Source organism: Atta cephalotes (genome assembly GCF_000143395.1).
Source record: "Atta cephalotes unplaced genomic scaffold scaffold00013, whole genome shotgun sequence".
NCBI classification, from domain to species: domain Eukaryota; kingdom Metazoa; phylum Arthropoda; class Insecta; order Hymenoptera; family Formicidae; genus Atta; species Atta cephalotes.
This window is the reverse complement of record NW_012130077.1, coordinates 2,411,222-2,436,074: the sequence shown is the minus strand read 5'-3', so window position 1 is coordinate 2,436,074 and position 24,853 is coordinate 2,411,222. Positions and strand designations below refer to the sequence as shown.

At 33.4% G+C, this 24,853-nt stretch overlaps 1 protein-coding gene across 1 annotated transcript; it reads left to right on the top strand.

The window, feature by feature from the left end:
• The first annotated feature begins 20,522 nt into the window (after positions 1 to 20,522).
• On the top strand, positions 20,523 to 22,909 carry LOC105617474 (galactosylgalactosylxylosylprotein 3-beta-glucuronosyltransferase I). The gene is made up of 4 exons (XM_012199031.1): positions 20,523 to 20,649; positions 21,621 to 22,147; positions 22,431 to 22,727; positions 22,811 to 22,909. Exons 1-4 carry the CDS (start codon positions 20,523 to 20,525, stop codon positions 22,907 to 22,909), a joined length of 1,050 nt encoding a protein of 349 aa, XP_012054421.1.
• The last annotated feature ends 1,944 nt before the right edge of the window (positions 22,910 to 24,853 follow it).

Here is a 24,853-nt window from a genome sequence, read left to right as displayed (position 1 = left end):
TACTAGATTAACGTGTAGTTGCTATCATAAAAAATGAAAGTTTTTTAGAAGATGATGATATTAAATATATAACAGGTATAAATATTAAAGATATAAGAATTATAATATAAAAGAATTTGCAAAAAGAACGATATTTTGCTAAAGCTTATCTAAAAATTTACTAAACTAAATAGATCTGAAAATAATTTTGTTGGATCATTAAAATAATTATTATTAATAATTATAGCAATCAATTTATCGCCGTACATAATTATTTTAGTTCAGATCTGTACTTAAATTTTTATGTACTTCAATAAAATCGTTCTTTTTGTGGATGTAAGCATTGGAATATTTCAGGCATAATAATTATATGTATAAAATAAAAAAGCGATTATATTATATAAATAAAATTATGTACTTTCAACGAGTTATTATATTATATTAATGTAACAATTGCAAAATGAATCTATTTTGATAGTTTTCAATATAATAATTTATAATAATTGCTTTAATATTGACAAAAATGTAACGTCGCAAAAAATTTAATAGTTTGTCATTGTTAAGGACATTTAAGGACAAGTCGAAAAGCACGTTTCATATTTCAAGACATACGTTGGAAAGACCTATAGCCCATAACCATCTCGTTAAAATTTCATCGTTACTCGTATGATATTCGTCGTTCCACGGTGATAAAAACACGAACAGGAGTATGTCATAAATAAATCGGTGACATCTAACTTGGCTGTAGCCAAATTTAGTTATCAGGAATAAACTTAGTCGCTTGGCCAATTAATTTCTAAGCGGATTATCACGATTTATAGTTATATCGAATCTCAGATTGTAATAAGCGTTGGTTGAGAGAACAACGACCGGACGTCATGTAGACGTGATCCGACAATCCGATGGCACAGAGAGGGACAGAGCTTCAATAAACTTCTCTTTTTGCGTGTACAAATCGATATATCGAAGGCCGATGTAGTCTATCCGCTTTGATGTGTACGTAATGTTTATAGCGTGAAAAGTATTTCCCAGCATTTCATTGCCAAGAACGTTCAAAAGCGTGCACGCGAATGCAATTATCCGAGTCCAGTTTGTTACTTTATTCTTGAAGAAGAGAAAGAAGAAGAGAAAGCTCAATGGCTACATAGTTAAATTTTCTTAAGACACATTTAATAAAGAAGCAATAATGTATTAAAAATTTGTTAATGTATCAAATAAAAGACTTTTAATTGCGAAGAGATTTTTAATAAAAATTAAAGGATCTTCAGCTATTAAGAAATTATATAAAGAAATGCATAGATTTTTAGATAATTTCAAATTAATATTTTTAATAGAAAAAGCGAAATTCAAGTTTACCGAAATATTTTAAAACATTTTCGAAAATAGTGGTCCTTTATCACGCTCTTATTTAAAATATGAAATTCAAAAACCCAATAATACTTTTTCGAATATGTTTCATAAAATGTTTTATATCATTTCCGTATATATTCATTATATAGTTTGATTTTAGGATTATAGTTACTGCGTCGTAAACTCTTGAAACGTTTATTTCCATTTATTGTCTTCCGTTATTTTGTTTTTTCAGTCCATATAAAAATATGTTGCAATCTATTGCTGTGAGTAACATATTGCCAATATAAAACACTACATATATAAAAAAAAATAACAAGGATTGGATTATTTATGTATAATAACTACGTGCCGATGTATTAATCTCTCCCTCTTCTATCAGTCTAAGTTAATTAATTACTACGAGAAATATCAATAATGATATTGAAATATTATTTACATAAGATTTCGATAAAGAAACGAAGATATCGACGGATAATCCCCGATAAGCTAATCGACCTCGATAGACTTATGTAATCTGAGCGTTCCATTATGAATCTCATATATCCTTATGACTTTATCGATACGGATTATACGTGAACAATTGTTTCAACACAACAATCTTCAACACGGGAAGCCAATCTGAACTGTGCTCAGGGGAAAACTTTCTTAATTTATGCTCATCGATATTCCCAAGGCCGATGTATTTTCTCGACGTGCACGACGGTGTTCACGATACCGGAAAGTGCTTCTTGGCAAACGCACTCCATTGCCAAGGTCTGCTCAAAGGCCGCGTGCACTCGACCACCTCTTTCCATCGCTTTTAAAATAAGAAGATCCTCTCAGCATGTCGACGCACTGGCAGCTCTTTTTTCCACAAATTCTTTTTTATGCAATAAGGAGGAAAGTACAGTGACATAGATTGATGTTATTTGCATGGATAAAATTTTTTTTAAATTGAGAGAGCTTTGCGTCACAAATTTAAAAAGTTATTTAAAAAATTCTATCATTTCATTGAAAGTTGATATAAGAATGGCTTTGCGATCTTGACACATGATCATCATTCGCGTCATTGCCACGGCCGTTCGAAGGCATAGCTCAGAAGCCAGCTTTTCCGGTACATTTATCTAGCCAGTGCGAAGATCAACGACTCTGATTTTCAGGCTAAAGTGGAACGTGAGAGGCGTCGCTACGATGGTACTTGTCATCGTTCATCCAAGAAGAGAATTTGTACCTCCGAATTATCGTATAAATTGTACTATAACTCTTGTATTTAATTCCTAAAAACGATTTCTGGATTTCTTTTTTTCGTGTGTTAAAAGAGCCGAATTATAATGAAAAAAAATGTGAGCTCTCTCTTTGCCACATCTAAAACATAATACTCTGCATAATCTTCTCGAGACAGGAAAAAAATCCGGTTGGTGATCTATCATCTGCTATGCTAAAATGTGGAAAAGAGTTCGCTCTTCCTCTTCCCATAAACCACAAAAGTCCGCGAGGTTGTTTCCAAGCTCCATCGTTGAAGTAAAGTCCGTGCAATAATTTAAAGGGTCGGATTTTCCCTAAGTCGCAACTCGCAGAGGAAGAAGAGAGAAATGAACGCGGGCTGCTGCTCATAGACAGCTGTGCTCTGCCACTTTTAACTTGGTCCACGTAATCCGGTTACGTGTGCATGTGTGTAACCGATGAAAAATAGCCGGGCGACATTGCGTGCATTCCTGAAATACTTTCCTACCTTCAGTAATGTCTATTTTTCGGCAAAAAAAAAAATCCAAATAATTAAACATTGAAAATAACAACTGTACTTTATGGGATGCGTCTTTGCGCATATTCTTTAAAAATTGTATATATAAATAGAAATTTATAAATTATTTAAATATATCTTCCTCAATTTATTGTAATTATTATTTTTTAATAGTTTATTCATAATAATATTAAGTATATAAAAAGTGCATTATAAAAAGCGAAATATTATTATATCTTTTTATATTCTTTTTGTATTTTTCGTCAAAACATATTTATTATACAATTTTTGTAAACTGTTAAATTATATTATAGAAAAAGTAGTTAAATTATATTATAGAAAAGTATTATGTTCTTATGAAAAAAATATCTATATTCTATTCCACTTCATCCGATGCTTTTTGCATTACTACTATACTTTGCAAATGCGAACTTCAAGTACGAATCCATTGCTTTGATATATTTTACAATACATTATTCGATTTATATGCACAATCCTTTACACAACTGTCACAGACATTTATCTGTCAACTTGTAATAATACGAATACAAAATCGCAAAGTGCAAAACTTTTTACAAGAAAAGTGATCTGGAAGAATTTAATTGTTTATTACGTATTTATATCTTCTCTTTATTCCAACTCTCATAAAGTAAAAAGTATAAATTTTTACAAAATGTTATGAAACATACATATGTGTTTGCTGCATGGAAAGGATGTTTTGCTTATGTATCTAAAAATTTAGCTAAATACAGTTATGGAAATAATTTTGTTGGACCATCAAATTAATTATATATAAGAAGTTCAAACTAGTGCTTAAAATATCAAAATTTTTTTGCATTGCACATCATGCTGGACATTCCTACGTAATTTATTTTAATAATCCAATAAAATTATTTTTAGAACTGTGTCTAGCAAATTGATACTTCAGCAAAATCGATCTTTCTGTGATTTGAAATATCATTCCAACAATTGCATTATTAATATTAACGTTAAGACAAAAAGAAATATATTTTGGAATACTAAAAAAAAATGTATTTTGAAATACTTTATATATCATATTAGATCATTTTTTATACATATATCGCGTACATACATAAAAATAATTTAACATAACACAAATATAGGTAAAGGGTGTGTCCGAGGGTTATCCGAGTACATTAGCAAATGAATTTTTAATTAAAGATTCGCGTTACTATATTTTTCTGCGAAAAAATATCATCGCTGTGAGTTTTTTGCAATAGTTTACGATGAGACAGTTATGCTCGTGTACATCAAGCGCATTTCAATCGCATGAGGGTTATAATCGTGCTCGAGCGCTCTCTCGCCTCGTGTGTGTGCTCACATGATATTTCTAGCCCCGAGGCCGACGCACTGTGGCCCAGATTAACGCCTCTGGGCGATACCGGCCTACATCGACAAACGTGCATATTTACAGTACAGATGATACGACGGCAGGAGCGCGCTTTTTCCTTCTATGTGAGCGAAAACGAATGAGATAAAAAAAGCGTGCACGATGCGCAAATCGTGTAACTGAAACGCTGCACGGCTGGAATATTGCGACGACTTCTCTTTTACTTCCGGCTTACCGCGCTTTTCGTTACTTCCACGACGGAGTCCAAACGACATAACAATCCATTATTTTATTTTGGTTTCTATTATTATATTACTTGCTACAGAACATCTCTCTTTGGCATTGAATTCAGCATTTTTATGGCTGAGGTAATGATTTATTGCGCTCGCGTATATCAAATCACGAGAGAAATGAAGAAGTCTTCCTTAAACTTTATATTAAGGAAGGGAATTCCAACTTTGTCAAAGAATGTATTATTAAAGTAAATGGACTTTACATTGCATGATCTTATAAAAGTAAAATCCTTTTCAGAATAATCTCGCAGAGATAGAAAGTCGAAGACTGTAAATTTGATATTTCGCAACTAAAAGCTTAAACTTCTGAAAATTCAATTCGTCATACGTTTATGGCTACTCTCGGATTTATGGAGCGTAACTTATAATTTAATAATAGTTGTGCCTGAATTCATCGCAAAGTTTTACCTTTTATACTTTTTAAATGACAGGACGAAAAACGGTCATGAGATTGCGACTGAAAATAGATGTAGCCCTGGGTCCGCGACATACCTCTATAGAATAAAAAACTTCCTGGTCGGATGTTAACAGAGATTATTGTGTAACATTTTATCAGAGTCCTTTCTATAAAATTGATTTTCTTCCCGATAGACTTTGTAGGTTAAATTAAATATACGGAACTATAAATACGTATCGGCGAGGATTATTTCTTATATACCAAAGGTTCGTTCTATGACCGCGTAAGAAAATTATAAAACATTCTTCCTTCGAGATAATAAAAGCTAAAAGATTTGTAAAAAATATTTTGCAAGTTTTAATTTAAGTCATGTAAATCGGAAAACTTTGTCCTCGCAGCGTGTTGTAGAACGGTAATTTAGAAAATTACTCTCTCGTGACATGCACAGAAATCTATCTTTCTAGAGAGACATCTATACTCTCCTTCATTTCTATTTATTTTTAGAGAGTCACATAGATGTCCTGAAATCTACTTCATCAACAACTTTTCAGTAGATACCAAAGCTGCTTTTTCTGCAATATGTTATCATCGAGTTGCCATCGTGCGACTCAGCAAAAAATATGAATAGCGGTACATAATTGAGCAGTTTATTTTGAAGCCGACATAAATGAAATTTCGAGACACGAAAATGTGTCATAATTGCATTTATTTGTATATATTTCAAAGTATAATATTCCAATGTATGTAATTTTTATACGAAAAATATATTATTAATTAAAATATTAACTTTATTTATTATAATACATAGTAGAAAAAGCTTTGTTGTAAATTGCAACTTTTTTATAAATTTTGTTTATCTTACTGGAAGATATTTAATTAAATTACAGACACATAAAATACACACTAAGAAAAAATATGCTAAATTTTAATAAATATTTATTTAAACATAGTGCCAACTTAACATTTATTTATAATAAATAAATATTTTCTCCATAAAAATGATTATTAAATCAAAATAGTTTTACATTAAATAAATATTTAGTTGATACTATTCAAACAAACAATAATTTATTAAAATTTAAAATTTTTTTTCAGTGCAAGATATTCTAATATCTAAGGTTTCATTTTTTATTAACGTTACATTCAAATTCCGCGTGATCATCATTGAAATAATCGCTCTTTACACTCTACGAGATGATGAAAAAAACTAAATGATCTCGCCCCTGAACAACCAAAAGAAATGCCATCAAGGACTTATCAACTTCATCAGTTATTCCCATCGATTATAAAATCGCATGCGTGATCGCCAAATGAAAGAGACGGAAGCGTCAATCGTCCAGAATCGACCCTCTGAACAGTGGCAAAGGAAACAGGGTCTAACGAGGAAAATTGAAATTTCATATCGATTAGAACGTCGTTTCGCGACGAATTTCCATACCACGCCGATCCACCCCAGGTCGTCTACCTATCGGCCGACCGCCGCCCTTTTGGCCAGACATGGCACGTGCATTTTCTACTTTGTGGCATTTTTTAGCATGCATACTGTATAAAGACGTAGCTAAATAAAAGTCAAGAAACAATCAAATTATTGTTAACACAATTACATAATTTCAAGGAATAAAACTCGAGAAACGTTTGTGCAAGTTCAGCAAGAACCTCAATCTCGAAAGTGGTTGGATAAAATCTTTGACTTGTATTTCTTGATAGATTTACCTTCTTCTCCTTCGCAAAAAAATGTATGATCTAGCGCAATATTACTTTTTAATTATTTATTCGTTTTATTTATTCAGAGATTCCTAAAACGTTTTATCTGTCGTAATCTCTCTGTGCAGCTACACACGATCGTGAATCGGCTTCCAGTTACGAGACGCTCGGGACTCGATCGTAAAAACGTAACCGAGAGATTCACCGAGTTTCGTGATCGCAGAGAAAATAGGAAATTAATCACTTTGTCGCTAAAAAAAGTGATCGAATGAGAATGTCGGTTTGCGTGTCTTTCCGCGCATCGCTTTTCAATCTCTCGCGCCTTGAACCTTTTCCTCGGTCGTTTCTCTCGAGCGTTTAACCCTCGACCTTTTTCAGCTACTCATATTTAGTAAGATCTTGTATGCTTGTATGTTTTGTAATATTAAATCACGTTTCCTGGTAGATTTATGCCTTCCAGAAAAAAGTATCAGAACTAAGCTTCGAACGTCGCTTCTGCACGGAGGTTCAAAGCGAAGAGGCGAATGAATAATCCCAGACCTTCTATTATGAACAAGAATTTTAAGCTTACAATGAACTTACATTGGCTTTCCGTATCACTTTCCTGCTTTTTGTTTAACCTATTTCTCGAGATTATAAAGCAATCTTGCATGAATGTGTTGTTATTTATGTAAATCAATTTTCACTCTTCAATTATTTTCATTTCAATTATTTACTCGGGCAATAACTGGATTATCATTCACAATATATGATATAATCTTACTCAAGGATTATTTAAAAAATATTGTGGATTTAAATAATTATCAAGTTAACTGCTATTATTTTAATAAACTTGTTTGATTTTATAAATCTTTTTTCAAGCAGAAACTGTTATTTAAATAAATAAAATTGTGTACAATTGAAAAGTATTGCACTCGCATATTTTTATCTAAAAATCGATATTTATATCCCCCAGTCAAAAGTAACTTCGAAGTTCTGCAAAGATGTGAAAGCACGTCTATACTTGTACCAATAAATTTTTTATTATATCTCTGCCCTTAAAATAGTGCCACTATCGCGCTAGATTTGCTAGATACGCTTTTAAGATATTAAATCGTAAGCTGTCATTTTTTTCAACGAATCTGCGTAATCTTAATGGTACCGCTGGATATCAGGTGATGAAGAAATTTTGTATAAATCGAAATTCTTTCCCGCGGCGAATATTCAGGCCTTCCCCTTTGACTCTCGTTCTCGAACGTTTTTTAGGGAAGGCTTGGATATTTGATGGAATTTCTTGCCTACGGCGTATAAGTGTTGCAAATTTAAAGATTGATTCGTATTGACAGACTTACAACAGACAAGAGAATATGAAGGTATAAACATCGTCTTTGATCTCTTTTTGAAAAGTGTACTCATTATGCTTTTTTAAAATGCAATCGTAATTCATTGAATTCCTGATTTTTGAAGAGTAAAAGACTTGATATGGAAAAATTATTTGCTTGTCGCTAAGCTTTTATTAACTGTTATTAGAAAAGAAAAAGAAAATGTAAATTAATTATAGACAAATATTAGAGATAAAGAAACCTCACGTAATGTAAAGTATTATGAATTTCAATTATTACTTCGCGATTTCTAAACAAATCTATTCAAAACTCATTTGAATATACTATATAAAAAAAATTTTTATTTAAAGAAAATAAGAATTCGCGATTTCTAAACAAATCTATTCAAAACTCATTTGAATATACTATATAAAAAAAATTTTTATTTAAAGAAAATAAGAATTCAAAAGTTCATACTGTGAAAATTATTATTTTAAAAATTTATACAGTGTGTGATGTAAACAGAACATTAATCCTTGATCAAAAGATGATTTCTTTTGAACGCTCGGTCTCAATGACACCTATTTTCGCTCATAGGAGTTGCGTGCGTGTTTAGGTAGACGTCTAGACAGTTTCTATCCGATGAAGTGGTGGCGACATCGCGTAATCAAAAGTATTTCTTATCTTCGAGGTATCATACAGAGCGTCTCGCGACATCAGATCGAACCTCGAAGTAATCTCGAGGTCTACTACCTGGCTTCCTCTTGGTACCACTTATTAGTAATAAATATCGTAAGGAAATCGTATTTCCCTGGGAAGGAGGTAAATTGCAACGATTGATTCGATACTTATGGATTCAATTCATTGAGATTTTGATGTCCTTTGATTAAATATAAGATTATATTGATTGAATAATGAATATATAACAATATTTCATATCGCTGTATCACTAAAGATTCTGATTTTTCTTTCTAATCGTAGATTAATAAAAATATACGAGAATAATAATCTTGTGTGAGAAACCAGATTTAATATAAAAAATTCTACTTAAAGTCTTAAAAATAAAAATAAAGAAGAATTACAATTAATATTACGATAATCATGTTTATTTGAGATTTTGAATAAAATAAAAAAATAACTTTCAAATTACAAAGTGTAAAATTATATCAATAATATATATTTTTTTTCTTTAATCACGAAAAACTGAATAAAATTTTTTATAAAATTCTTATTTAGCAGTTTCTGTAATTAATATTTAATATTCAATTATTTGACCAAAATTATCTTAATTTAATGTATGTTTAACATTGTTTAACAAAATTGATCGTCATAAAAATGATTGCGTAATATGATAAGATAGTAGGAGAAACATATGTGAAATCAACACTGGATTTCCTATAAAAAGCATCTTGTTCAAATTCTATTGCAAAAACGTCATTATTCAATGTAATGTAAATTTAAGATGCAAATTGCTAGCTGTTTCGCCCATGGAACATTGGCATCTACCGTTTGCACGGTCTCGCAAAAACCTTCTAATTTGCATCTTGGATTTACATTAGTGTTCGCTGTAAACGTGACTTCAGCATCTACCATATCCAAGACATGCTGTTGCAAGAAGTCCTTAGTAACAATTGCGTCATCTCTGCCTGTTTGTCGTACAAAAATTCAGATTGTGCTGATATTACGATAAATGTTAAATCCACTTACTCGGCGGCGTAGGAAGAGATTTCATCATCGCGTATTTTTCCAATGAAATGCTGCCTCGCTCAAAAATCTGGAGCACTTTAATAAATGGCAACTTAAACTAGTTAGAGCAAAAGCTAAAATTCGTAAGTTAAAAATATTATAATAAATATATGACGTATATGATTATTAATCAAGTATTTCAAAAATTTACGATGTCTTTTAATTTGTGAAAGCTATGAAGCTAGTACGTATTACTAATAAGTATAAGAAGTAGATTACTATTTAATATTGTGTATGTTTTCTTATTTTTGCATATAAATAATACAAATAATTTTCCTTTTATTATATTATTGACATCGTCATTCAGAATTATTTATTCGTTTATATTCAAAAATTGAAAGGCTGAATAACGAAGTCTCTCTTTGAATCATCTGCAAATGAATAGTATAATCTTCAACAAGCGGAAAAAGTGCATCTTTTCAAGCGGCTAGTTCGAAGGATTTCTTTTTTTTCATTTCGTCCGAGCCATTCGAAGAATATTCTTTTTGCGTTTCTCTCGTTTCTCGGGACGAGAATTCTTCGTCTCTCTGGAATAAATATACTCAAATTGTCGGCAAAAATCTCTGATAACTAGTTAAAAAAACAATACTTGGCACGCTTATTAATGTATAAGTAATTTCTAAAGTGTTTTACGATATTATTAGATAAATTTTACTTCATTTATAAACAATTATATGATATTAAATAATTGTAATAATATTAAATATTTAAACATTTAAAAAAAAAAAGAAGAAAGGATATCTAAAATTTGTCTTCACTGATGTAAAAATTTAATAATTGGAAATTTAATAATTGGACGTTAATTTTAAAACTCTACAGGCAACTTTTGTGATGTAAAGGAGATGTATAACTAGTTATAAAATACGGAAATATACGTATCTTATAAGATGCATCGTCCAGTTTAGAGTTTAACTAGAGGTACATATAACATGCTCATATATCTGCGCACATGTTTTCTCTTCGAGCCGATAAACCGGTAGTTCAACAACCACAAGAGCGTGCTCGAGAAGTTTCACCCCCTAGGACGATAAAGCGGCCTTTATAGCCGGAGATACAAACACGCATGCTCACAATCCTTTCTTCTTATCGTGCGAAAGATCTCTGATTACAATCAGAGTATGTTTTCTGCACACGCGTCACTATTTTTTTCGTATCTTCTCATCTTTACGATAGGATAAAGAGAGATGATAAATGTTCGAGCGATCTTCCGGCAACCAACCGACTAATCTCGTGTACAATTCATTTTAATAATCAAGGTCATAATTTCTAAATTTGTATCCGGATTCATAAATTACGCGGCTACTTGCGCGAAGTACAGCGTGTCTCAAGCTTTTCCTTGAAAATTTCTATTCCAATTTAGAATTGAGTTTTCCTGATTAAAACACATTGAAGAATCAGAAATTTTTAAATTAAAATTAAAGTTCTTTTTACAACTTAAATTTTTAGAAATTGAAGCTGTGAATTAAAGTGATATTCACTTAAATTCAGGTAGATTACGTTACTTTAATACGATGTAAAATTATCAAAATGTCAAATAATATCAAATAGTAATCGGGAAAAATTAATCTTAAAGAATTTGTGATTAAAATTTGAAATCCTGGTACCTCATTGTAATAAATACAATGAATATAATTCAAAGAAATTGCAAGTACAAATTGGCGTATAAAATAAATAATCGAGTAGATTCTTCTTTTGTTCCGACCATCAAGCACACGTCTCGATCTCATTTTGAAGCGAAATTGTTCCGAGCTGAGCAATTCGTTCGCTAATCACCACAGTGCAACGAGCCAAGAATCTACTATAACGTGGCTCCTAACCGCATTGCCACTCATTATTTCTCGAGCTGCTTCTTGAACAGATGGTGGATCTGCTGATACATCGCGATCTATCGGTATCTAACTTAAATCGTCGATAATAAATCCCATCTAGCCTGTTCGTTCTTTACAGTCGTAATTACTGTTACTCCGAAAACGAATTTCGTATCAAAATTATTGGGAAAAAGACTAATGATACAAGCTGTTTTATTTTATCCCTTTTATTATAGGAAAGTTTTTTAATTCATCGATTGATCAATCGCATTATGCGCAAATGCTTTTATAAAACAAAGTTTTTTGCTTTATTTATTTATGCGATTGATCAATCGATGAATTAAAAAACTCACCTTTTTCCTGTAATGATACTGATAAAGTATAATATAAAAAAAAAGAATGAGTTACTAGTTTCAATCTTATTTAAGAATCGAAGAGTTTCTGTTATTCATTAACAGAATCGAATCGTTTGAATAATTTAAACTTCATTAAACAAAACGTTTTAATAGACAGCAATTGTGACATTTCTTATGCAATAAAATTATACGTCATTCATTACTTAATAGAATCAACATTCGATTACGAAACTTGATATTATAAAGCTCTGACGTAATGCAAATAAAAAGTACACGATATATATCGATATCCTTCAACTGTCTGTTTTATGTATAGCTATAATATAACATGTCCTATATAGTATGAGTACACTGACATCATTGCATTCTGATATTCGAGCACGTATATATGTATATACAATGTATATATTAAGTCGGTTCAATGACCATCTTGATTAAAGATTGAAAATGACACAAGCATCCTGCTTTTTCTCTTCGCGATAAAGTTTCAGGTTGAATAGAGCACTCCGGCTGATTGCTATTAAGACCGGAAATAGGTCGAAACAATAAGGGACCCGTAGGAAAATTATAATTCATGGAAGCAAGGTTTCAAGAAAGAAAATTGCGAGGATAGTAACCGAGAGATATGTTTTTGGCAACAATACAAGAATGCACTGGCATCAGTATACCTATTAGAATATAAAAAAAGAGAATGGCTTGTCTCGACGCGCAAAAACTTATTTTTGAAATAAGACTGAGAATGATATACAATATGCTCACAACTATTGATTTCAATAAACTCATGATTTATTCCAATTTATTCCAATTTATTCCAATTAAAAATTAATGTTTTAATTATAATGTCGAAATATACTTTTTGAGTTTTAAATGACCGAAAGAAATTCAAGATTCTTAACTTGCAAAATACAAATAGCAAAACTTTATCGCACAAATTAGAAAAGAATAGAATTTTTTATAATTCTAATTTAAAGATTTACAATATCGAATATTATATATATGTAAATTGCGACACAAAGACTTTTCCTATAAAGTATAAAATAATAAAAGTTGAAATACTCATCAATGTAATTAGAAAAAATTCTAAAATATTTTATAGACTTAAGTAACAAAGCCAATCTTTAAATAAAACAGATTAATTCGATATTGAAACAACAATAATCTCAATAATCCCTTAAATCTCCGCAGAAACACAAATTCCATCAATAAAATATAAGAGGAGGCTATGGTACCCTTCAGATTCATCACGTAAGATTTCTCATTAATATTCAGTTTAAGTACTCTATGATATGTATTATTTTTTTATCGAGAGAAAACCGGAGAAGTTTGGGGTGCACGAAAGGGAGTGATTGTTCACGATGTGGAATTCGACCAGTTGTGTACGCGATCCTTCAACACGAATGCTGTTCTATATCTGTTGACCTTTTCTGAAAATGGTCATGCCTCAGAAATGTCAGGGTACTACTATCTGCGCAGCTATGAACTTTGGGCTATACATCTGTTACGCTATTGAAGTCATCGCACTATGCGGTGAGTCGCTTGTAGGAGGCAGATGGGATGGAATTTTCCTAGGAATTGGTTCTATGCCCTTTATCTCGTTCGCTTCAACTCATCGAATGCGACTAGTCAGACAGTATAATCGATAATGGAATAGTGCATGGTACCGGAATATTGCGATCGGGGGCGCAAAATAAAGGCGCGTTTGTTTAATAATAGCTAATCGACCGATTTTAGATTCCATTCATTTCTGCGAGAATTGATTTACTGAATGGCGAGTTTATTAAGTTGTTTATAGCTTCGGTTATACTGAACAGTAAAATAAATTGATAGGTCACTATTACTTTCAATCTTTTAATTATAATTAAAAAATATTGTTACCAATGTGTAATGTTTTATAATATATCGTTATATACGGTGTTGACATTTCAATTCATTTTATTTTTAAATCGAAAGCTTCTAAATAAGATACGGTTACTACCCTATGCAGAAAGACACAAAGAAAAAATAAATTAAGCTTCGTGACTCGATTATAACTTACGCACGTTGAATATTATATTGTTGTACACGCAATTGCTGACATTACGGAGATTTTACGGGGGTCGAACTTTCGAGCCCAATGAAGTTAACGCTACATTAAAGCGATGTGCACGATGCATATCGTGTTGCGTAACTAAACAAACCCACACAATAACAATATTTAAAAACCTAAATAGATTGTATTCCATCCAATCAGGTTACGATTTATCAGCATAAATCCGCTTGTTCATTAACCTTTAATAATTGATTTGCAATTCCAGTGCAATTGTTGCAGATTTGCAGTATTCTTTCCCTCACGATCACAAGAAACGTCATGCCTTTTGATAAAAAAAGATAGATAATACCTAACATATAATCATAATAAATAAGATTTTATATTATGTGAACATTTTAATAATATTTCCGATTTCAGGTATTAAATAACTTAATATTTTCTCCTATTTCTCATAAAAAAATAACTATTCAAAAATTCATAATATATACACTTTAACTTAAATTTTAATAAAATTTTTTGAAATTATGGAAAAAGATACAAGAACGATCCAATTGCGAAACGATTGAAATAGAAAGTTTATATTAGAACTATAACTATAATATACGGGTTTATATGCGTCGTCATAATTCTATCGTATATGTCGTATATGATTCTATAACGATTTAGAGAAATTTCCAGTCATAGAACACAAGTATGCTATTTACTTTGCAGATACTCAGAATAGCGCGACTATAATCCCCTCAAGTGTGATAGTGGCACGCACGCGAAAAAGGGATTGACGAGCGACGGTCGCAAAGTATCGAGAGGGAACATTGATCGATCATTTCTTACGAGCTTTACCGCGACGGTGGTTATCGAGACGATGGTGTCGGCAGCAGTCGTAACCTTGCTAAATTATTGAACGACCATGCTAGACGCCGTCCACGCTGCAGTCATGGGCAATTCCGCGGGATATACATTTCCGGCTCACATAAAATCGACATGCCAGAAATCGTATCGACGGATGGAGAGATTTGGAGCATAGGTACATACATATAATAAAAAGAAGCGCGAAAGAAAAATACGGAATAAGAGAAAAAAAAGACAGCAATATTCTCGTTCTTTTCCAAAATTCCCCCAAAATTCCTGTTCTTTCAGAACAGATTCAATACAGCGAAAAATATGCTTACATTTTTGTCTTGATGTTAATAATTTAGATGTATAGTTATTTTTGTCTGTTCAAAAATTAAAGATAGAAACATCAGAGTGAAATTCTTTCTACTTCTAAAGATAACGACACAAATGATCGAATATAAAATCGTCGAGAATTAAGACGCGTCAGAGAGAAATTCATTGAATTGCTCGGCGGTTGATCGAGGAGTCTGCATTTAAATAAATTGACATTTTCCGATTCACGTGTGCATAGACGAGACAAGATAGTACCCTACTTCCGTATAATAGCGGCAGAGACTGAACGTGAAAGAGAAAGAGGGGAGAGAATCAATTTAAAAGCCGTGACTCACTGGGACACGATGATGTAGTTAGCGTGCGGCCTCTCTGCCTCTCTGTCGTCTCTTTAAAAATGATAAAAAGAAGGTGACAGAGAAAGGGAGTAATCCGATAATATCTCTCTTTAGATAATATCTCTCTTTAGCAACGCTCGGGAGCAATGAATATGCGGTGATAAAAGGAAGAAGAAAATGGTAGGAGAGAGAAAGGGAGGAAAAGAGGAAGGGGGGGGAGAGAGAGAGAGAGAGAGAGAGAGAGAGATTCCCTCTTGGACAGTCGATAAGCCTCGAGTATTATTCTTGGTATTTAAATACGGTACTCATGACGTACGGCGATGAAAGGGTTGCACGAAGAAGGGCATAGAGAGAGAGAGAGAGAGAGAGAGCAAAGGGCGCGTGCACACATCGTGCACAGTAACCCTCTTTCCTCATTGTTTGTATGGAATTCGCAAGAGAGATGCTTCACGCACTAATGATCCTAGTAATGATTCTGGAATCAAAAGCAAGGAGAGAAAAAAAAGATACACAGAGGGAGATGCAAAGAGACTGAATTGCGGATGATAGAGAATCGAGGGCGACGTGGGGTGAGGCCGCAAGGGAGAGAAATCGCGAGGGAAACGAGAGACAGCGGTATCTCTCCGTGGTGACTTCTCCCCGTCGCCCGCACTTAGCACGAAGAGTGGAGTTCCCTCGTCCCAATTACCGTGCCTGGCGTGCAACGCCTACCATCCACGCTCATAATTTGCATCCGACCTCTATTTCCTCGCGGCAAAGCGCGATGCTGCGTGTACTCTTGATTATCCTTGAACGTTCGGAAAGCGCGAGCGGTTTAACAAATTTTAAATGATCTCTCTCGTTTGAGAGGTGCGAACGATTGAGCTATTATCCTATAAGCGCACAATAATCCTAGAATGTTATATTAAAAGGGGGCAAATAATATTCATATAACATTCTAGGGATATTATGCGATATTATATAGGATATATAAGCTCCACGATAGAGACGAAGACGAACCGCATAGGCAATAAGCAGCGAATCACAATCTCTACATTTCGTGTACATTAAGTATTTGACATGATTCGTCCTCGTAATAAACTTTGCGTATATTGATGTATATGCAGGGTGGAACAAAATGAAAGAAGATACTCGATGTGGCTTACTCACGAAAGACGAAAAGGAGGCCAACGACGGGCTGACATCGACTCGAGGAAGACGAGTGATGACCAACGAGCATCCTTTCATTCGTCTCTCTCTCTCCTGCTTCCTATGTAAAACACCTAGGACTTCTGGTAATGTCCCGCAGGACTCGGGCGATCTTTTCGTTGTCGCCGTCGCTCAGGCAACACCCACTTTCTCCCCTGGCCTCGTAACCTCGGATGTTACCACTTTCCTTCCGTCTCGCCGCCGCTCGCAGGGGCGCAGCGTTATCCTTCGTCGTCGCCGTCGATCACCACCACACCACTTCCACCATGAACCACCGCCGCCACCGCTGTCGCCGTCGTGATAGCCTGTCACAGTCACAACAAGCAACTGACAGCAGTAGTAGTGAACGCTTGATGTACTGTCAGACAATTTCGCACCCCTTCAGCGTGTCACGTGAGCTTTCCGTAATTTCTCTCTTTTTCTCTCTTTCTTTCTCTTTCTCTCCCTCAATCCCGCTTCCGCCCTAGTATCGCCCTCTCCCACTTCCTTTCGTCGGGTGCGAGCTATCGACTCACCCCCGTTGGTAATTAATCGCAGCTCATCGCGCCGGGTCTCGCATCATGTCACGATTGTTGGACAGGATCATCTTGCTCTCGCGCGTCCTCACATCGCGACGTCGTTTGCGTGCCGTCGCGCGCAAAAAACCGAGCTGTACGACGAACGTTGCTGAAGGAGTAACGGAAGAGCGACGCGCTCGTTCCGTCGCGGCCGTCGCAGTGGCCGGTGTGGCTGCGCGATACCCTTGCTAGTTGCTACTTCGCCAGCGGAGCCAGCCTCCCTCCACTGTCCCCTACCATCCTGCCCTTTTCTCTTCACCCCTCCATGTCCCTCGTCGAACTGTCGTTGCTGACTGTCCTAGGGAGAGTGTGATCGTAGCACGCGTGTACTTTGGTATGCGCCCTACCTCGAACACGCGACGTGTGAACCTTACGGGTCTCGAGCACCCTTGGCGTCATCTGGGGTTGCGCGAACATACTAGGGCTGTTTTCATCAGTGCAATACTGAAACTTATCCTCTTCTCTTCTCTTTCTCGAAGTGACATATGATGATACGAAGAAATATCGTAGAATTAAAAATCTGGAAAATATTGTTAAATGTGTTATTAGAGGTATATTTCTGTCTGAATTTGATAGTTTCAAATTCGATTCTTTGAAAACTGGAAGAATTATTTCAAATTCTTTAGAACTCTCCTTTCGCGAATAAAACAAAGGTTTAGGGTAACGTAACAGCTAAATGTATAGCAGTAATTAAAATAACTAAATTTTATTTACTGTACAATGAAGAAATTAAATTTAATTCGCAAACATTATTCTCGCATGGATTCGATTTGATTCGTTTTTGAATATATTGTCAGATTTGATTCGATTCGATTCACTTCATAAATGCTTGATTCGCTTCTATTTTTCTCTGATATGTGATTTTTCGATTTTGCATTTTTTCCATAAAGAATTGACAATACACTCGAAGTTAACACATTAATTACATCATTTCATTTTTTTTTTATAAAAAATGCGAAAATCCTTTTTATTTTTATGCAGAACTATAGAGCTATGAAAATTGTTATTGAAATTATTTTCGTTATATAAAACGACGTGTTAAATTTACAGGTACTTTGATAAAATTTGGAAAAATTTTTCTTTCAATTAATAGCTGCGTTCAGCAGAATGTTTATTTTGCGACTGTTGGCAACTTTTTTTCGTGCTGATTGAATTATATTTTTAGATCTAAAATATAAATTAATTAACGTTTTTCTATCAATAAATATTCGTTACAATGTTGTGACGTAATCACTCTCTCAATTAGTGCTTTTTTATAAAAATGTTTTCATGCGTTATAATTCTTATAATGTACCTTCTATAGATAGAAAAGAGATTTTCATAGCAAAGATATTCTTAATGGTTTACTATTGTTTTCTGAGAGGTGGCAATCAAGTAAAATCTGATATATGTCGCTTGTGTTTTTGAATCCTGAGTTTTGTTAAATAAGTTACGCAACTCTTTACTCCACAATCCTCACAAAACATTACTTACTTGAAAATTTTATTTATCTTTTTAAAATTTTATTTATCATAAGTTATATAAAATAACTTCTCTAGATGAATTGTGTACATTGAAACCATTTTGATCAATCGAATGTGTTAGTCAAGGTTGTTAAAAGTTACTTTCTCGTTACTATATCATTACTTTTAATAAATATTACTTTTAATAATAAACAATTTAATAATGACGTTGTAATTTTTTATGACAGTAACGCTAACTAACTAAATGTTGGAAAAGTTACTTTGAAAGTAACTGTTATTACGTGTTATTACACGCATTGAAAAAACTGAAAATAACGAGTAACGAAATAACGAAATAATAACTTTTAAATTTCGTTATTTGTTACAAAAAATTGTATTACTATTACTTAATTATCATTACTGTTACTAACTAAGAAAGATAATTACGTAAAAAAGAGTAACAAAAAAATTAACTTTGTTACTTTTTTATACAACTTATACAACCCTATTATTAGTCAATAAAATAAAGAAAAATTAATATCTAGCCGTGTTTGCAATATTTGAATATAATAATAAAAAGCGCGCAGATTATAAGATTAAAGACTATATTAAAATAAGTAATTAAAGACTGTAAAGTTAACAACCTTTTATTAATATAAAAAATAATTATAGTTCCAGTATTATTTTCTATACAGTTCTACATAAAAATAAAAAAAATTTTTGCATTTTTAAAATCAAAAAACTAGAAAAAATGTGTTAACTCCTATATTTTTTAATTCTTTAAGGCCTGTAATCGGAGCGTTCGGAGCGTGATTTTACCGATAAATACAAAAATTGTGTACTCTATAGCATAATTCTTGATAGATTGAAATTCTTATTCTCTATTTCTTATTCCTTTGATTATGCGCTGCAGCTTCTTACCAATCAGAAATATTTATGAACGATATAATAATATAGTTTATGTTCACATGTTTTCATGTACAACCCAGTCAGAAATGATAATAAAATCGACATCGACGTCGATTCGGCATCAATTCCATTATCATTTCTGACTGGGAATTGTACAGAGGTCGCGCTATAAAAGACAAGGAGTGTTTAAAACGCAAACATATCCACACTCTCAGACTTCTTTCAATTGATAAAACAATTTTTAATTAATCGATTGATTTATTTACTTAGTTGATAAAACAGCTGATAAAACAATTTTTAATTAATCGATTGATTGATTCACTTAGTTATATTATGAGAACAATTTCAATAACTCGCACAAGCGAAACAATGCGTATTATCGTAAACGGATTTATGATGGAAGAAAATCAATACTTGTTCTTAAGATAAATTTCGTATGAATTTTACGCAGATTCCAAATGTGTCATCTAACATTTGCACCGCGGTGATTTTGAAGTGAACAGCTCGAGAAATCAAAATGATACTTGCCACTAATACTTGTCATACAAAAACATGTAAATATGATCATCGAAAAGAAAAATTCAGAAATATACATATTCATCGCTTCCCAAAAGAGAAAACGTTAATATTAAAGTGGGAAAAAGCCTGTGGCAAATCATTTCTTATTACGATATGACTCTTAATTCAAATAACTGTGGCAACATGGCGACATATGGTGTCAGTGACATATGGTTTTTTATTGGCTGTTAGAAATGTATGCGCAAAACGATGGCGCAAGAGCACTGAGTTCACTATGGGTCCTTTTACTATGGGTGGAACAAAAACGAAGCTTTGACACTTCAATCAGCGCAATCGGTTAAACAGAACGGTGTCATGGCGCGGCAACAATGACCGAGAGTTTGTTTCTCATCGACGAATCTAGCACGAAGGCCAATATGTGGAGCGGATTTCGCTGCAATAGGGCTTTCGTGATACTCATCCTGTTAAATGTGATTATTTTCCAAAGCATCATATGTGAGTGTTCATCCAGTTATCGCATTTCTTTCCCGTCACTACAAGTAACCTCTATTCGCTCATGCTTGCAACAGCGTGAATGGCGAGTGAATAGCGCCGGGCATTGTGTAGTTTTAGCGCGAGATTTAAAACAGAATCGAATATCGTGGATCAGTGATTTTTCTTATTTTATTCAATTTAAATGATAGTTGTACAGACTTTTTTTGCGTATCACGTGAGTTAGAGTTATGTAGAATTTTAAAAAAATTAAGAAAGTCATCATTATCTAATTTTAATTAGGTTTTAATATAATTTACAAAATATTTACATAATTGTTCGAATTATATATTAGAATTGCTATATAATTTTTAACATGTCAATATATCTTGCGAGAACATACTTCATGTGAATATTATTATCAGTATAGTTTTAAATATATAAAAAGCATTTAAAAATATTGTTGCCTAGGTATGATCAAGTTGTGATAAAATCTGAATGATTATTATCAAGAATTGTGATTTATAATCAGGTTTCAAATGATAAAAGTATATTGAATCGCTGCTAATTTTAATACGTTTAAAGTTATTCTAGTAGAATCGTCAATATTATAATTATAATTTTTACAAATTTATTTTTACGAAGCCTTTATTTCTAATACAGAAGAAGAAAGAGAAATAACGATTAATTATTGCAAGCGATGTAATACAATATCTTAGCTTTCCATGTATATAAACAATTTGTGCATATTTGTAAGTGTAGATTACTGCCATTTATACTCAACACTGTTTCGAAATTCCTGGTGACATCATAATACTTTAGCTATTTATAATACATGCCGCATCTATGCTATGACTCGTCGTTCTTTCAGGTTTCCTTCACTCTAATATAATTTTCTGTACATCACGGTACTCATTACGAGTTTTGGACTGATAAAAAGAGCCAAGATATCGCCAAGATATTATCACTAATAACTCCAATTGTATTTTACACAGATTATCAGGAGCACAAGAAGTGGCAAGAGATAAGGTCCAAGTTGGAGCCGATGATAGCGGATCTGCGAGACGTGCAGGGATTGACATATAGCTTGCTGAAGAGGCTGGAGGCGCACGGCCTCTTCGTCGAGAACGTCCGCGGGCGAAACGAGGGTAGCCGGCCCGTGATCTATGCAATCACGCCTACGTTCGCCAGACCCGTGCAAAAGGCCGAACTCACCCGGTTGGCACAAACATTTCTCCACGTGTCCAACTTTCACTGGATCGTCGTGGAAGATGCCTCACAGAAGACCACCCTGGTCTCCCGGTTTCTGGAAACAAGTGGTCTTATCTACACCCATCTGGCTGTAGCAACACCACCGAATTACAAGCTCGGCAGGAACGATCCAAATTGGAAGAAGCCACGCGGGGTTGAGCAACGAAACGCGGCGCTAAGATGGCTTAGAGAGAATCTCAAACTGTCTAACAAAGGCATTGTTTACTTTGCCGATGATGATAATACTTACTCTGTCAAACTCTTCCACGAGGTGAGGCAGATACCTTCGAAGAATTATTTTTATAAATAAAATCACACGATCATTTTTGAAATATCTCTTTTTCCTTCAGTCATCGATTTAATTCAGAACAGTTTACTTATATTTTCAACTTTTTATATAATAATTATGATCGGAAGTGATTCGATTATTTTTCTTGATATCAAATTGAAAGATAAAATTTAAAGCATTTAGAAAAAATGAATCGTCATCTACTCGATTAATTATTTAATTATTTGAACATTTTACTTAGATACGTACTAATTATTGCTTCCAGATGGAGAAAATACAAAGAGTCGGCGTTTGGCCAGTTGGCCTAGTCGGTGGTCTAATGGTAGAAAAGCCTATTTGTGACAATGTCACTAACAAAGTAATAGGTTTTAACGCGGCGTGGAAACCGGACCGACCATTTCCACTCGACATGGCAGGGTTCGCAATTAATCTTGAACTCTTACTTAAACACACCGACGCATGGTTCTCGTATGATGTGCAAGGTGGTTACCAGGAGAGCGAGATACTTAGACAAATAGTCACGAAGGATCAATTAGAGCCGCTGGCGGACTGCTGCACGAAGGTATCGAGAAATTTATTTGAAGTTTTGTTGATAACTTTCAATATACTTGCGATTCTTATGAAAATCTAAATGTTGTATTTTAGGTATATGTGTGGCATACGCGAACAGAACCGCCGCAATTGAATGTCGAGCAGATGTTGATCAAAAAAGGTAAGCGTTCCAATGCTGGCATTGAAGTATAAAGAAAGACAATATTCTCATCATTATTTCAATATGCAATGTCTTATGCTTTTCCATGAGAATTCAATAATTTAATTTGACATTATTATTAATAAAATACGTTGATATTATTATATGTACATATATATTTGTACATATGTTGATATTTTTTTAAAAAGATAGGACAAAATGAAGGGTACAAACGCTGATTTTACTGAGTTTTGCATAATGTGTATATATATATATGTAGAATAATGCAGTGCCATTCTGTTTATAGCAACTGCTTATAGCTGCAGACGTAGTAGCGATGATAAAAAAACAATCATTAAAAACGAATAATTCTAATGAATTATTATTTGAATCTCCAAGAATCATGTGATATCGCAATGTGCTTTAGATAGTTTAGATTAATCCGCATTTCGCTGCCACGTTTGTCGTAAAAAATTAATGATCTTTTGTTATTCTCATGATGACCAATACAAACGATCTTGTTATATTGCATCTACGTCGTTTTATATAAAAATTTACCTATGATTATTGTAATAAAGTTTTTGAGGAAAACCAGAGAAGCGTAGGTTTTCAATCCTGTCGATCCATCCATTCTTCTCATCTTGAAAACGTTTTTTTCATTTTATTCAAGAGCACGATTTCTTGTCGCGTACAGAAAAAGCATTACATAAAAAATACGCCTTACATCTACGGAACTTTAATATTCGTAATGATCTCTAGATGAAGAAGATGTGTCGTAATACTTTCTTGTGGGAAGCTACTTGTTAAGGATGTGTGGCTCTTGGCAACGGATACAAAATAGCTAGAGGTGTTAGAAACGATGACACGTATCGCTCGCCGATGCGAAGTCGCCGCGCGACATCCGTCACGCGAATGTCCCGCGATTTATTTATTTTTCATGTACATATATATCATTTTTTTGTATAATATATATATATATATATATATATTTATATTTATATGTATTCATTGACTTACGCACTAATAAGTACTATAGTATTTGGCAAATTCTCTGTCTTACGTAAAAAAGCTATCTGCACGGAAAGCGTGTTCGCGAATGTGCGGAAGCATGCCAATAGTCTTGATGTATCAACAGGTGCAATGATATAGTTCCCGATGGGAAACGCTGCTAGATTTTCGCTGCTAGATTTCCTATATACTCTGATTCTTTTCCATCTCTCTTATAGTTCTGCACAGAAATATAGTAATTTCCGTTTTACAAAATTAACGATTGCATGCAATTAACTTTAAATTTAATATATTTTAATGATAATTTAATTCCTTTCCAGAAAGAGAGAGACGAAGTCGTCATTCGAATTGCATTCGAAGCTAATCGAAGTTCGTAAAATCTTTCATTAGAACTCGCACATTAGAGCGAATTAATCTGGATTTATCATTGCATCTGTTTGTACAACAATCTTACAATGTTTTTCCCCTTCTGTTGTGAGTCTCCCACCTTCGATTTTTCGCGAAGACACGCATTCCGTATCGTGCATGTTCTAAACCTACCAAAACTCTCTTAATATCTATTCTCGATACGTCTTACAATTAAGGGAAAACGTTTACAAGCATTTACAAAAACTTATCACATTTTAACGTTTGCGTTTCTTTTTGCAAAAGCCATCTTAGACATTAGGACAAGAGCGGTACGTTTCTTTTTACTCGCTATAGATATTATAGATTAAATATGGCAGCTTTCTGATGTCACACTCTCTCTGAAGATCACTGACTGAAAATTCGATCGCAAGTTCTGTGTATCTGCAAAACTTGACATTTGTCGCGGTAAATATCATTTGCTTTTGATTACACTATACATATTCAGAGAAACTTTTAATAAGGTAACATGTCAAAATGTTGTCATAAATTTATTATAATTCGTTCGTCGATTGTTCTTGCACGCATCCTAAATATTGTTCTATACTGCGAATAGAGTGCTTTTTAACTTTTTTTTTATCATT